General features: G+C 34.7%; 1 protein-coding gene across 1 annotated transcript in view; it reads right to left on the reverse strand.

The window, feature by feature from the left end:
* Positions 1–14,780, reverse strand: part of LOC149791415 (cubilin-like) — a 203,259-nt gene that overhangs the window by 27,155 nt on the left and 161,324 nt on the right. The window contains exons 56-57 of the mRNA XM_089969953.1: positions 8,277–8,465; positions 4,039–4,165 (exon numbers count right to left, since the gene is read on the reverse strand). Coding sequence (XP_089826079.1) covers positions 4,039–4,165; positions 8,277–8,465 — 316 coding nt within the window. The remainder of the gene's footprint in view (positions 1–4,038; positions 4,166–8,276; positions 8,466–14,780) is intronic.

The following is a 14,780-nucleotide window of genomic DNA, read 5'->3' on the forward strand; positions in this document are numbered from 1 at the left end:
AGCTAAATGCAAAATCTTCTTGCCATAAATTACAAAAACAAAGTCTAATATGTGATACCTATGCCTCCATGGCAATATAAAAACTTAAATAATTTTCATTTCAAATTTTTGTTCTTTGAATATAAGCCACAAGTTGGAGACAAAATTTCAATTAATATTTTTAATTTATTTAAAACTAAAATTAGATGAAAGATAGTGAAGTTGCAATGATTTAAATATGTACATACTAGGCAGAGAAATCACCGATAGTTGTCTCATTATTAGTGAATCATGCTGTATCATGGCTAGACAAGATTAGTTGTTGTTTTTTGTCGTGGGCTTTAATGCCATTTTTCAGCACACGATAGGCTATACATGGCGGCCAGTATTAATGGTGGAGGAAGAACCAGGGGAAACCCCTGGAAAGAACCACCGACCCACGAGAAGCTACTGGCAAGCTTTCTCTCATACCCATATTTGCTGAATCTGAGAACCGAACCGGTGCAGACAGAGGTGAGATGGCAGTAATCTGTAACAGAGAGCGCTTTAGACCACTCGGCAACTCAGGGCCCTGACAAGATTAGTACTAACAGTATGATTATACAGTGTGACCCTGCTAAAACATGGTGGATGGGGTCCATAGAACCTGACCGAGCTATAGACTGAACCATGTTATAACCAACCAAGTCCATTAACTGAAGAAAATGATGCAATTGCCTAAAGTATAGTAGGGGAAGTAATAAAACTAGGTGATGGCAGATCTGCGTCTATGTAGTTTGTTCTGCTGATATGTGATGGCAGATCATGGTCTGTATTGTTTGTTATGTGGTGACAGATCTGGGTCTATGTGGTTCATTTCATAATACAGCCGGCAGTGGTGGACCCCAATGACTGAATTATAATGATGTTGTAGCTATATGGTGGTTTATTTCATAATACAGCCAGCAGTAGTCAACCCCAGTGACTGAATTATAAATTTTTTAGTTATATGGTGGTTAATTTCACATTGTAGTCAGTAGTAGTCGACCCTAATGACTGGATTATAATGATATTCTAGCTACAGTGTGACCCCGCTATAACACGGTAGCTGGGAACCACAAAACCCAACTGTGTTATAGACCTAAACATGCTATAAGCAACCAGGTCAGTTAGCTGAAGAAAATGTACCCCTAAAAATTGGGAGGGGGTGTAGGTAATAAATGCGGGCAGTAAAATACGTGCTTCATCGGCACAGTTACCATCTTAAATTGATGCATATTAAATGAGAAATACACCTGCAGTGAAAACAGAGAAGACATATAAGATAGTTTACTTTATTTAGAGAACCACGAATTGGCACATATATGTGAATCCATTTTATTTATAAATATCTAATGTATAGCATGAAAAGAGTATCAACTCCGTGTACTCACCCGCGAACCTCATCATATACACTGAATCCTTAATACAAGTACTTCCATCGAAAACATGCAAACACCCAGCTTTAAAATATTCAATAATTTTGTAACAGGTCATATTGGTCTGAATTCATTGGAAAAATATAGCACAATTATGTAACAAATGACGAAACACATTTACTTTTCAGTACGTTGCAAGTCGGTAAAAGTTAGTTCGTGTTTTAACCACCGTTGGTAGCATTAGGAAGCATACACTTTTTCCCAAGAAAAAAGAAACTTTCACAGTACAGTTAACGTGTTCCAGTCATGTTGGAAAATGCAAAAATCTATCAGATTTCATCACTTTTATTTAAGTTTGGTACAGACTTCCTATGAAAAAAAGTTCTTTGTTGTTATTGAAAGATTGTAGTAGGCTTTCTTTGATGAAGGGTGCATGTGCTATTGAAGTCACCGCTAATGGACAACTTTGGAGAACCAAACAAATGCCCATTTCTTATTGTGGCGGCAACATCAAATAACCATACTGCATGATTGAGACTGGTATGTCTTCCATTTGCTGAGTACGTCTTCATAACAATCGGTGCTTCAAAGGTAATCTGTTTCCTTTGAAATTTCAGCAAACTACTGTATCTGGGTACATTTTTAAAAAGGAATAGGCCATCGTCTGGACTACTCTAGTTACTGTCCCTCCATGCCTATTGAATAAACCAATAAGTAAGATTTTTTTTAAAAAAATTTAAAAACATCTATGGTAGCAGCGTGATGCTGCCTTCCACGCATGCGTCTGAAAATTAACAAAGGGTCAATGGACTGTAGAGATGCAGGTGTTCTGATGACAGGGATTATTACAGAAAATGTGAGTGTTCTGAAGGATTTAATTCTGAGTGAAAAGAAGAGGAATTTTACTTACCATCCACACACAAATGTCAGTCTTTGTAAATATATTAATTACTAGACAGCGGTCAAAAATCCGATGAGAGATAGATTACGATACAATAACTCGTCCGGTTGATCTCTGTTACCAGAAATTTCAACAACAAAAAAGCAGATATTTCACAACATAAAGTACTGATGCTAAATGTCAGGATAATCAGATTATGATATAACAATGCACTGTTTAGATGGTTTGTCAATACGGTCAAAGAATTTTTTAACGTAACAATAGATAAATTTGAGTGCATTTTATATCCAATTTGTGGCTTCCTTTAATGGGGCCTCTGAATTTCTGCACTCCAAACCAATGATTATATATAAAAGTTTAAACAGCCAATAATGTCGCCAATAATAAAAAATCGCCACATGGTATGTTTCGCAGCCAATAAGGAAAAACAATCCAAGTTTGCAACATTGGTGAAGACCTATGCGATCCCAGAATAAATTTTTTATGCGTTATTTTTCGTAATTTCAGGAGCCAAGCCATGATCATCTTGTATTATTTATATGCGATCTCTTCCCCATAATGATGATAAACTTTTTATGGTTTTTTTTGGTACTTTTTAAGAAAGATTTTTTTTTGTGCACAAGAAAAATATGTGTATATGAAATTTCGGGAGCCACATCACGACCATATTATCTCCAAATTCATTTTATAACAGAGTGCGCTATAGCAGGATCACACTGTATATGGTGGTTCATTGCATAATACAGTCGGCAGTGGTGGACCCCAAAGACTGTATTAAAATGATATTCTAGCTATATGGTGGTTCATTATATAATATACCGCTCTGGTGGCCTAGTGGTTAGAGTGTCCGCCTCGGATGCAGGAGGTCGTGGGTTTGATCCCCGGCCGAGTCATACCAAAGACTTACAAAAATGGTACTAACAGCTGCCTCGCTTGGCGTTCAGCATTAAGAGGTTAGTGTTAGGACTGGTTGGCCTGGTGTCAGGATAATGTGACTGGGTGGGACATCATGCTACATGTCTGCGGCATGATGCCCCAGTGCTAGACATCACTATAAACTGCCACATTGCAGACATCGTAGCGATATGACTGAAAAATTGTTAAAGCTACGTTAAAAATCAAAATCACATCACATCACATTACATAATACAGTTGGCAGTGGTGGACACCAAAAATTATAATTAGGGCAAGTCATACAACCACCCTCCCTACTGTGACTGGCCTGATAATATTTCTACTACTACTGAAACACCCTACATCTAATACTGCTGCTGCTACTACTTCCACTACTAATACCAGATAGATATAACTCCCATTATTTGTTGTTGTTGTGGGGTTTAATGCCATTTTTCAGCACACGATAGACTATGCATGGCAGCCAGTATTAATGGTGGAGGAAGAACCCGGGAAAACCCCGAGAAGAACCACCGACACACGAGAAGCTACTGGAAAGCTTTCTCACATACCCACATTGGCCAAATCCTAGACTCGAACCAACACAGACAGAGGTGAGATGGCAGTGATCCGTAATGGAGAACGCTTTAGACCACTCGGCCACTCGGGGCCCCAACTCCCACTAGTAATATTTCAGATATACAGACAGAGATACTAGAAATATGTGACACTGGAAAAAAAAGATAAATAAATAACAAAATGAGTTAATTAAAGTATTAATTACAAATTCATTTGTAATTTCTGAATTAAAGTATCAATTAAAAATTCATTTGTAATATCTGAATCATCAAGAATATTGGAACTTACTTCAGATCAACAACTCTGTTGGGTTGTACAGTGAGCAGCCATGTGCAATTTGCATCATTATGGTAGTTCACAGGGTGGGTGGGGGTCTTAATAATACCATATGGAGCAGTGAAGTTCCCACCACAATCTGTAAGAGAGATTATCCAGGTTATAATTTCCTATGATGCCTTAAAAATCCCACAACAGACAATTACCATGGTATAATTACATCAGACTGTGCAGTACATGCAGATTAGCAGGGCTTGATTGAATTTCTTGCAAAACAAAAGCAATATTAACCCTGGTAGTGCTGTGTTGTTTTGCTTGACCTAGAAAACCAGTGCTGATTTGTTTCTAACTGTCGATTCTGCATATGATGAATTGTTTTTGGTCCAAATCCATATCAAAGCCTCAGAACTATTATTTATTATCAGATTGCTGTGAAATTGTATAAAGCGATGCATATATGCATGCATATTGCTAACACTAAAAATGTCAGTGAAACTGATGTGTGTTCATGGTTACCAAAGCATCCAAATAGAGAAAAAGGGTGGAAAAGTAATTATTGACAAAATATCAAATATAATGTATACTTTTCCATCAAATAAAGTTATTCTGAATGTGTACATGGACAGTTAATTGTTATCTACATATCACATATCCTCAGTTCATTACTTGTAGGCCTATGCTAGATAATTAAAACTTTGCTCTCAAACATGTCTCTACATTTTAGTATATTATAATACATTAGTCCCCCTCTTGAATGTCCCCCTGACCAGCAGCCACCTGATTCTTATGGCAAGAATCCCTTGGCACCTATGAGTTTGTGTTCAAAAGTACCCCTCAAGAATGGCCACCCCTCTAATGTGACCAGTGGTCAGCATATTAGTACAAAAATGTAATAAGCAGCCACTCTATTTCCAAATCAAGCACCAATAATTAATTCATATTGTGATGTAAGGTAAGTAATCAGATTATTTCTATCGTTGATACATATCTCCCAATGTCAGGTTTCCGTTATTGAAAGAAGCGTTGACTAAAGTACATGTAACACTAAGATTAATATTATATCATTGTCTATAAAAACTGACATTTACAGGAAACGGGTGAAACAGTGTTAAGATAGAGTTCTGGGCTTCATACACCTGTCGAGTTCTTCTCTTTGATGATTACAACCGGACGTAATTGTCAAGATCATAACTATCAATGGCCTACCAAACAGACATCTTTAATTCTGTATCATTCTATTGTTTATATCTGAATGAATTTAATGTAATATCATCAGGTAGAGCAATATTAATGTACTATTTTTCGGTTATATATGGTACTGAAAAATGTCAGTGTGTTACAAAGCCAAGTGAGCTCTTTGATCTTTACTGCCAAGTGAGGCAGAAATAAACAACAATATGAACACTGAGATGTGACTTTACAAGACAGGATGGGAGGTCTAATGACCAGTACACATGACTTATCATGATAGTGACATTGGTTGTCAGGTATTTTTTGGATAGAGCTGTAGATTTTGAGAGGCCTAAAAATCATTATTACCAAATATTAACAAAATTATTTCTCACTGATTATAAATTACAAAGCAAGTGTTGTGAGGTTTCCAATGATAATTATTAATTGCAATCTACCAAAAATATTTGAAATAAAATAGATTTCTCAGCAACAATCTTAACATAACTTCTCTGTTGTCAAACATTTAAAGAAAAAAAAAGCTTTATATGTTCACTGAACTACCTCTAAAGCTAGCTCTCGAAAAACTAAACAACCAAAACTGAGGAGGATAAAGAAAACAGTTTCCACCAGGTCAAAAGTTCAGCAATTGAATGAAGGTCATGATTATTAGATTCCCAAGTCACATACATTTCACACTGCTGTCATGATTATTAGATTCCCAAGTCATATACATTTCACACTGCTGTCATGATTATTAGATTCCCAAGTCATATACATTTCACACTGCTGTCATAAGAGTGGGTAATTAAGAAGTGGATCTCGATCTCTCTCTCTCTTCCATTATCTTTTCAAACTGATTGTTAAAAGAGAGAGAGAGAGCGATAGAGAGAGAGAGGGAGAGGGAGAAAGAACGAGGAGCAAAGCAAAATGAACTTTATAGGACAAGAAGAGTATTGTGCTTTTCTTTTTTTTAAAAAGAGATTAAACAACATTCTTTTTAAAATTGGATAGGCAAGGAAAGGAATATCTTGGCATCAATAATGACACTCCGAAAAATGAATGGTTGGTCCCTTTCAAGCTTGTACAGTTCTCACTCTTAATGAAACAATGTATCCCCCAATATAAGAAAAGGATCTGTACATGACAGACTAGTTGATAAACAAATCTGGCTACTAGTTTAAGCTTATTTAGTGGAACTTGAAGTTCTGACTGACTGGGATGGAGTTGTCATAACACTTGTGTATCAACATGTGATAATGTGAGAGCACTTTCATATAAATACGTGGTGCATTCCTGCAGAAAATTAATTCTCAATTTGGAAAACTATGCTTATTGATATTTATACCGCTACACTTCCACACAAAGCCCTAACAAAGTTTGTTGTAATTCGGACTATAACATACATGAGACAGCTGTGAGACTGCTTAACAGCTACCATATTGCTTACATCAATGTCCAAGGATGACAACAGACTTTCCTGGGCAAATAAGTCTGTTTGAATATTTGTTTCACTGATGTTCTTTTACAATGATGCACAGTCGTGATCTGTGAGACTTTTACATATGCTATCTCCCTGCTAAGATTATCACACAATTAATGATTGGCCTAGGTTGGACATCAGTAGACGTCACTGTCCTGTGCCATAAAAATTTGGTATCTGCACAAAAAGCTAGGTGACGTTTGACCATAAATATATGGTTCCTGCATACACATCCAGGTGACGTCATCCACAATTATATGGCTTCCGCACTACGAGGGTTAAAATGATTTATTTGTTTCACCATATGTTAAATAGAATTTTCTATTTAGCTTCATTTTAAATAGGATTTCTGAATAGAATCAGTTGTGACAATTTCAAATATGATTTCTGAATAAACTTTTGCATTTGTGTTAATTTCAATTTGATTTCTAAAATGAATCCTACATTTGTTTTTTATTTCAAATACAATTTCTGAATAAACATCTACATTTGTATTAATGTCAATAAGATTTCTGAAATGAATCTTACATTCATGTTCATTTCAAATAGAATTTTTTAATCTTGATGAACATTTTCAATCTTTTGGTTGCCATGTTTAAAAAAGATTGGAATCATTCAACATATTTCACATCTCTCTACTCTAAAGAGTAGTTAAATATGATCTATATGTATATAAACATATGCAGAGTAAAAATAGGAGATGATACTGTGTTCTGGCATTAAAACATTAAATATATAATCATGAAGTTCCATTGCCTGACTAAACTTAAACATTAAATCCAGTTAATTAATAAACAGGTCATTTTACTAGTCAAAATTTTGATAACAAAATGTACTAAATATACAGTGAACTCCCAATTTATGCACATCTGACTCACCTTTGGCTCACGTTTACATGAATTAATATTAACACCCAAATAGAAAAATACACCCAAGACATCATCACACATATGCAAACAACCAACAAGCAGGATCCACCATTTTTTATTTACTTGACAGGGATTATGATTCGACTCCCCACTGAACAATGAATTCAAATTACACAAATTCTAAATGTGAGGTTTCTCAGGATTGCAATATATGCACAAATCAAGGTTTACTCTACTTGCATATAGTTCAAGCCCAGCTGCAAAAAACACAGACACTGATCTGCCAGTGCTGAATGTGGCAGCAGATAAGGGTCGATGTTGATTGCTTCACTGATTGCTCCTAACAAACTGCACAGACCTAGCCAGATCTGTATTATGCGATGGCAGATCTGGGTCTGTGCAGTTAGCAGTTGGATGCAACTTATGAGTATATATAGCTATTTATACTGAAAAAGAATTGTCGTTAATAGTGAGTATAGCTCAGTGATGTGTATCTCCCAATGTCTCTTCAATACTACTACAGAGCGTCATTCACGATAATTTTATCAGTGTTCAAGATATTTTTACAAACATGTTTTGCCAATGAGCATTATTAAATTGCAAGATAACAAATTTACAGAATTTGTTAACATTTCATCAAGCCAAAATAGTTTAAGTCACACAAAATCCACATATTACTGTATCTTAAATCTAATATTATCTAATCCATGACAAATTCAAAGTCTTACCTGAAGTTCTATAGGTGGCTCTGAAACCACGATAGGTCAGGGAACGGTCTGTAACAAACTGAATGAACATGCTACCGATGGCACTAAGTGGTTGTGGGGCAGTTCTGCCACAGACTTTTGCCAGGAAGCGCTGAGATGTGTCATTCCCCTCGTACATAGCCAGATAGTCAAACTGGCATGATGAGCCAGCTTAAACAAAAATGATTTGGTAACGAGTTTGTAATTCACAAGAAATGTTCCAAGTAACATGAATTATCAGCAAGAGGTCAATAAGAGTGATTTGCAAAAAGGATATTTGGAGACATGGAATTAAGACATATTCTTTCACAAAAGGACATTCTATTACATGGAATTAAGATATTCTTTCACAAAAAAAACATTCACAGACATGGAATTAAGACATTCTTTCACAATTCAGAGACATGGAATTAAGACATATTCTTTCACAAAAAGTACACTAAAACATCTTTAAGTAAACCAAACTTAAAAAAAGAAACTTGCTTGAAAAATTTTTTTTTTACTTAAATTTAAAAAAAAAGAAAAGAGATCAATCACATATATTAGTAATACAAAAATATTATATATATTAATAACAAGATGGTTATGGTAACATGTACATATAATATATTAATAAAATGTTGTTATTGATGGCTTCTATGTATAGCACTTAAATGTTACTGATCAACCTCATTTTAAATTCCTGAATTAATATCAGCAAATAAATCTGGTTTTCAGTGCAATGATAATAAGATCATTTTCAAGCATTTTGTCCTCATATAACTCAATGGTAACAACCATTTTGTCCTCATATAACTCAATGGTAACAACCATTTTGTCCTCATATAACTCAATGGTAACAACCATTTTGTCCTCATATAACTCAATGGTAACAACCATTTTGTCCTCATATAACTCAATGATAACAACCATTTTGTCCTCATATAACTCAGTGGTAACAACCATTTTGTCCTCATATAACTCAATGGTAACAACCATTTTGTCCTCATATAACTCAATGATAACAACCATTTTGTCCTCATATAACTCAATGGAAACAATCATTTTGTCCTCATATAACTCAATGATAACAACCATTTTGTCCTCATATAACTCAATGGTAACAACCATTTTGTCCTCATATAACTCAATGATAACAACCATTTTGTCCTCATATAACTCAATGGAAACAATCATTTTGTCCTCATATAACTCAATGATAACAACCATTTTGTCCTCATATAACTCAACGGTAACAACAATTTTGTCCCCATATAACTCAATGGTAACAACCATTTTGTCCTCATATAACTCAATGATAACCATTTTGTCCTCATATAACTCAATGGAAACAATCATTTTGTCCTCATATAACTCAATGATAACAACCATTTTGTCCTCATATAACTCAATGATAACAACCATTTTGTCCTCATATAACTCAATGGTAACAACCATTTTGTCCTCATATAACTCAATGGTAACAACCATTTTGTCCTCATATAACTCAATGATAACAACCATTTTGTCCTCATATAACTCAATGGAAACAATCATTTTGTCCTCATATAACTCAATGATAACAACCATTTTGTCCTCATATAACTCAATGATAACAACCATTTTGTCCACTATTTCATCTTCATAAAACTCCAAAACAACTATTTCATCTTCATAAAACTCTGTAACAACTATTTAATCTTCATAAAACCCCTTAACAACTATTTCATCTTCATAAAACTCCATAATAACTATTTCATCTTCATTAAACTCTATAACAACTATTTCATCTTCATTAAACCCCATAACAACTATTTCATCTTCATAAAACTCCATAACAACTATTTCATCTTCATAAAACTCCATAACAACTATTTCATCTTCATTAAACTCTATAACAACTATTTCATCTTCATAAAACTCCATAACAACTATTTCATCTTCATAAAACTCCATAACAACTATTTCATCTTCATTAAACTCTATAGCAACTATTTCATCTTCATAAAACTCCATAACAACTATTTCATTTTCATAAAACTCCATAACAACTATTTCATCTTCACAAAACTCCATAACAACTATTTCATCTTCATAAAGCTCCATAACAACTATTTCATCTTCATAAAACTCCATAACAACTATTTCATCTTCATAAAACTCCATAACTATTTTGTCCTCAGAAAACTCACTGATAACAATAATTGTCAGAATTGGAACATTTGTTGTCATGAACTTGAACTGTTGGTAGTTACCATGTTTAATTTTGGGGATATAGTTTGCTTGCCAGACTGACTCAATGCTGAGCTTAACCAAAGTCAGGGAATTTGTAAAATTTAACTCACACTGACCTACTTTTATGGGAAGAGAGTTGTGCTCATAAAAAAGTCATTCACACATAAAGCTGTATTATTCTACAGCTAATAGTACTTGAGACTGACCAAAACTCACAATCTAATAAACCAAAGTGTTATGGACAGATGGATGGACAAGTATACAGCTCGACATTTTCCAAATGCACATGAGAGGCATTAAACAAGAGGCTCAGTTGTGCCCTTTATTACTCACATGGCTTATACGAGTCAACAGCTGACCATTTCATCCAATTACCCTATGCAGTATAATACCCTAATATAAACTATATCCTGATAAAATTCTTTCAAACATAAAGGTATAATTAGCATGCAAAGCCTGTTGCTCAGTATCAAAATAATCCAAGGTCAGATGCAAGATGACTGCATCTCATTCATTTCTGAACTTGTCCAAGAGTTTGACCATGTAAGGCCTGGCATTAATACCAGTCCTGATCAGAAATATGGCCTCCTGAGTGGTAACTTGGTCACCCAGTCAGATGCAAAATTACCTCATGATAGTACAACTCAAATAGCTCAGGTATGTGCTCTGAGTCACTTTTTGCAGCTATAGGTGTAATTTTGGAGAAATGGCATTTATTCACCTTGTCTATCAAAATTCCATTGAAGATTGTTGTATAAATTCCTCAAAATGGTAAATTCGACGATAATGTACTTCAACATTTTTAGGCACAGTCAAGCAAGCGGGGTGATCCTGTTTAAACCAGTTTTTGTTGCACGTTATGATGTAAGAGGGAACATGCCTGCAGTTAGGAAGAAAATAGACTACAAACATAAACAGAGACATGACGATGTTGTCAATTTTTTTTTTTAAACCTGGGAAAAAACTGGCAGGAAACAAATGCCACACAAGTCTGATAAATTGGAGGCAATTATGTAACTATGTATATATCTTCTGCAGAGTATGTCATTTATTTCAATTCGTACATAATACATATTTTTCCTATAAAAATATGTGCCTTCATACACGTAAATGACAGTAGAAACATGGCTGTCAATTCCGATTTATTTTAGTTAAATTTTACATCATGCTAAATTATTTAGTTTTAAGAAATGTTATATGTACAAGTTAAGAATAAAACTTATTGTATGTTACTCCTCTATCCCATTCATAGCTGAACATCCAAACTGGAGATGAATGAAAATGCACACAGCTTCTTGTTCATGCGATTGTACTTTGAGTCTCCCTGCACTATATCTAATATCAACTTTCTTGACCCCATCTAATGCCCAAACTACCATTGTGAAAGTCCATAGCGATTGATAATTTTGTCTGGAAATTTTGTATGACAATTAATGCGCAGAATACAACTGAATAAACTTTGTTTTAACTACATCAAGATTAAATTTTAAAACTAAAATTAGTTTTTAAATTTGTATCAATAAATGTACTTACATGACCCATGTGAATTTGACTATAATATGAAACAATTTTTAACATTATCCAAGAATTTGATCCTAAAACTACATATTTCAAGTTTGATCAAAATCAGATTAAACAATATGATTTCCAAGACGATAAGAAGTTCAGCCAATAAATTATTTTACATGTATTTCTCTCATTACTGAAATTTTTCATGATGTTGATGATATAAGCATGTTTTCCATGTTCGATGAGCCAATCTGATGCAAGATGACCCCATTAACATGTGTTTATCGAATTCAATACTGAACTTGTCCATGACCTTGATGATATAAGCCCCAACCGCTCCAATGACCTAGCGATTAGAGCATCTGCCTTGAATGCAAAAGTTGTGGGTTCGATCCCCTGCCGAGTCATACCAAAGACTTATAAAAATGGTACAAACACCTGCCTTGCTTGGTGCTCAGCATTATGAGGTTAGTGTTAGGACTTGTTGGCCTGGTGTCAGGATAATGTGACTAGGTGGGACATCATGCTACATATCTGTGGCATGATGCCCTAGTGCTAGACATCACTATAAACTGCCACATGGCAGACATCGTAGCAATATGACTGAAAAACTGTTAAAGCTATGTTAAAAATCCAAATCACACACACACACATATAAGCCCCCATTCCAAGTTTTATCAAAATCAGACCATCAATCCAGAGGGATAAGAAGCTTAGCCAATTAGATGCAAGTTATCTCATTATTACGTGTGGATTTTATCAAATCTGACTGATATGTTAATCATAGCATATATTCCAGATTTTATCAAAATCATATCACACATATGGTCTCCAGAGTGGTAATGAGGTCAGCAAGATCATCAAAATAATGATGATGGCTGACACACACACTGCAGATGAAGGATGACAAACAACAGATGATGGATAATGACAAATGCAGATGATGGTTGACAAACACAACAGAAAATGGATGACACACATAACAGATGCAAAACCATTCCATAAACTCAGTTGGTCTTATGGCTGTACGAGTTAAACATCTCTAGTACCAGTCAGTTTATCTGAAATAGATACCCTTGCAATTTAATTAGTGTTCTGCGGAACACTAGTCCTCCCCTGCACACAGCAATATGGTGTTTATAGGTTACTGCATTTGTATCAGAAAATATGAATGAGTTTTGGGATGGAATACTTCACGACCTTGGGAGTGCAGTATATCCTTCCGACAAAATGAGTTCATATTTTCCCATACAAATGCAGTAACCTTTTCATTATATGCAAATTTTTTTTAATCCTACCTAAGGTTTAATTATATAAACAAAATACACTACAAGAAACAATGTAAATGAATGAATGCTGTATTCCAAACTAAATACACAAGCGCAGATTTGTCATTACACAACGACATCATTATTAATGCGCATATAACTCCGCCCAGATAAATTTGAACTTAGTCGCGCGCTCAACATAACTTTTGAAAGAAAATGGCTTTTCTAGTTAAAATTGAAATTTGCAGTCATATTGTGAATGAATGAGCATTGCAACAACTTTTCCATTTGATCTGGAATGAATATATTTTGGTATTTTGTTTCGATTCGACAAAAGGTTTTGATTTCGGACTGGATTCATCTATGCAGATTATTCATGAAATACATCAGATTGAAGTGGCATGGGAGAAGCGTGTTTACATCTGCAAATGTGTTTCTGTTTCTGTCACTGAATGTTTGAAATCATAATGTGGGAAAAATATGAAGTCTTTCAATTGCAATTATCAAAAAGATGCATAGGAATTTAATGCTTATTTCATTTTGAGTGCAGTAAAGAGCATTCAATTGCACTTATCACCGAAATTACAGAAGAATTTTGAAATGTGTAATCCAGATTGAAAACCTATGACATGGCTCATGTAATTCGGATTTGCAGAATTAAGAAAATACATTTTGAGGAAATTCAGGATGTAAAACTGTAAGTACATTTTATTTTGCCACTCTTATCACCAGCTACAGAAGAGAGTATATGACTTGTCACTTGTATGTTATTTGTAAGGACCTTATCTTCCGTCTGTTATATAATGTAGCAAGCCTAAATCCGTAACATTGTATCAACGCGGAATGTGCCAAAACAGCTGGGATTTTTTGCAGTCCACGAAACATGTTTTAGTTCATTCAGAAACAAATTTAAACAATCACAACATAAAGAGCCTCTTACGCGAGTGTACATGACTTGTGTACAAAACAAAAGTGCTGGCGTCTGTGTCCACTGCTTGTTTACAATAGAAAGTAGTTCCTTTATGCACGTGAATCCTATATGTGTAATGTCGCGTGAGTTCAGTATCGGGTAATATTGAACGATTCTGACAATGTAAAGTTAACGGGGAAAAAAAAGAGCATATAATAAATATGCTTTACTGTCTGTAATTTTCGTACACCACAAAAGAATGCCAAGTCATATCTTTATGTAATCAAACTTATAACATCTTGAAAAGTGCCAGAAAGTCAGAGACCTACAAATAATTTTCATTTTATGCTACACAGCATTGCATTAAGTCATGCCTGTGTGTCTCATGTTAGAACTATAGCCACTAAGTGTGAAGGAAAGTAACTCAAATTCTCTGGGTGGGCAGTAGAGTGGGGTGTTTAAAATAATCCACAAACCTGACCTTTAACTCAAGGATTTATCTGAAAATTCTCATGCCTGTCAGGTTTTATTCTTGGGCATACTTGTGAGACTTTTGCAAATGTTTAAAAAACTGCCAAAAATCAA

The sequence above is a fragment of the Sinohyriopsis cumingii genome, chromosome 9, assembly GCF_028554795.1.
Source record: "Sinohyriopsis cumingii isolate HCF-2022 chromosome 9, ASM2855479v2, whole genome shotgun sequence".
Classification (NCBI taxonomy): domain Eukaryota; kingdom Metazoa; phylum Mollusca; class Bivalvia; order Unionida; family Unionidae; genus Sinohyriopsis; species Sinohyriopsis cumingii.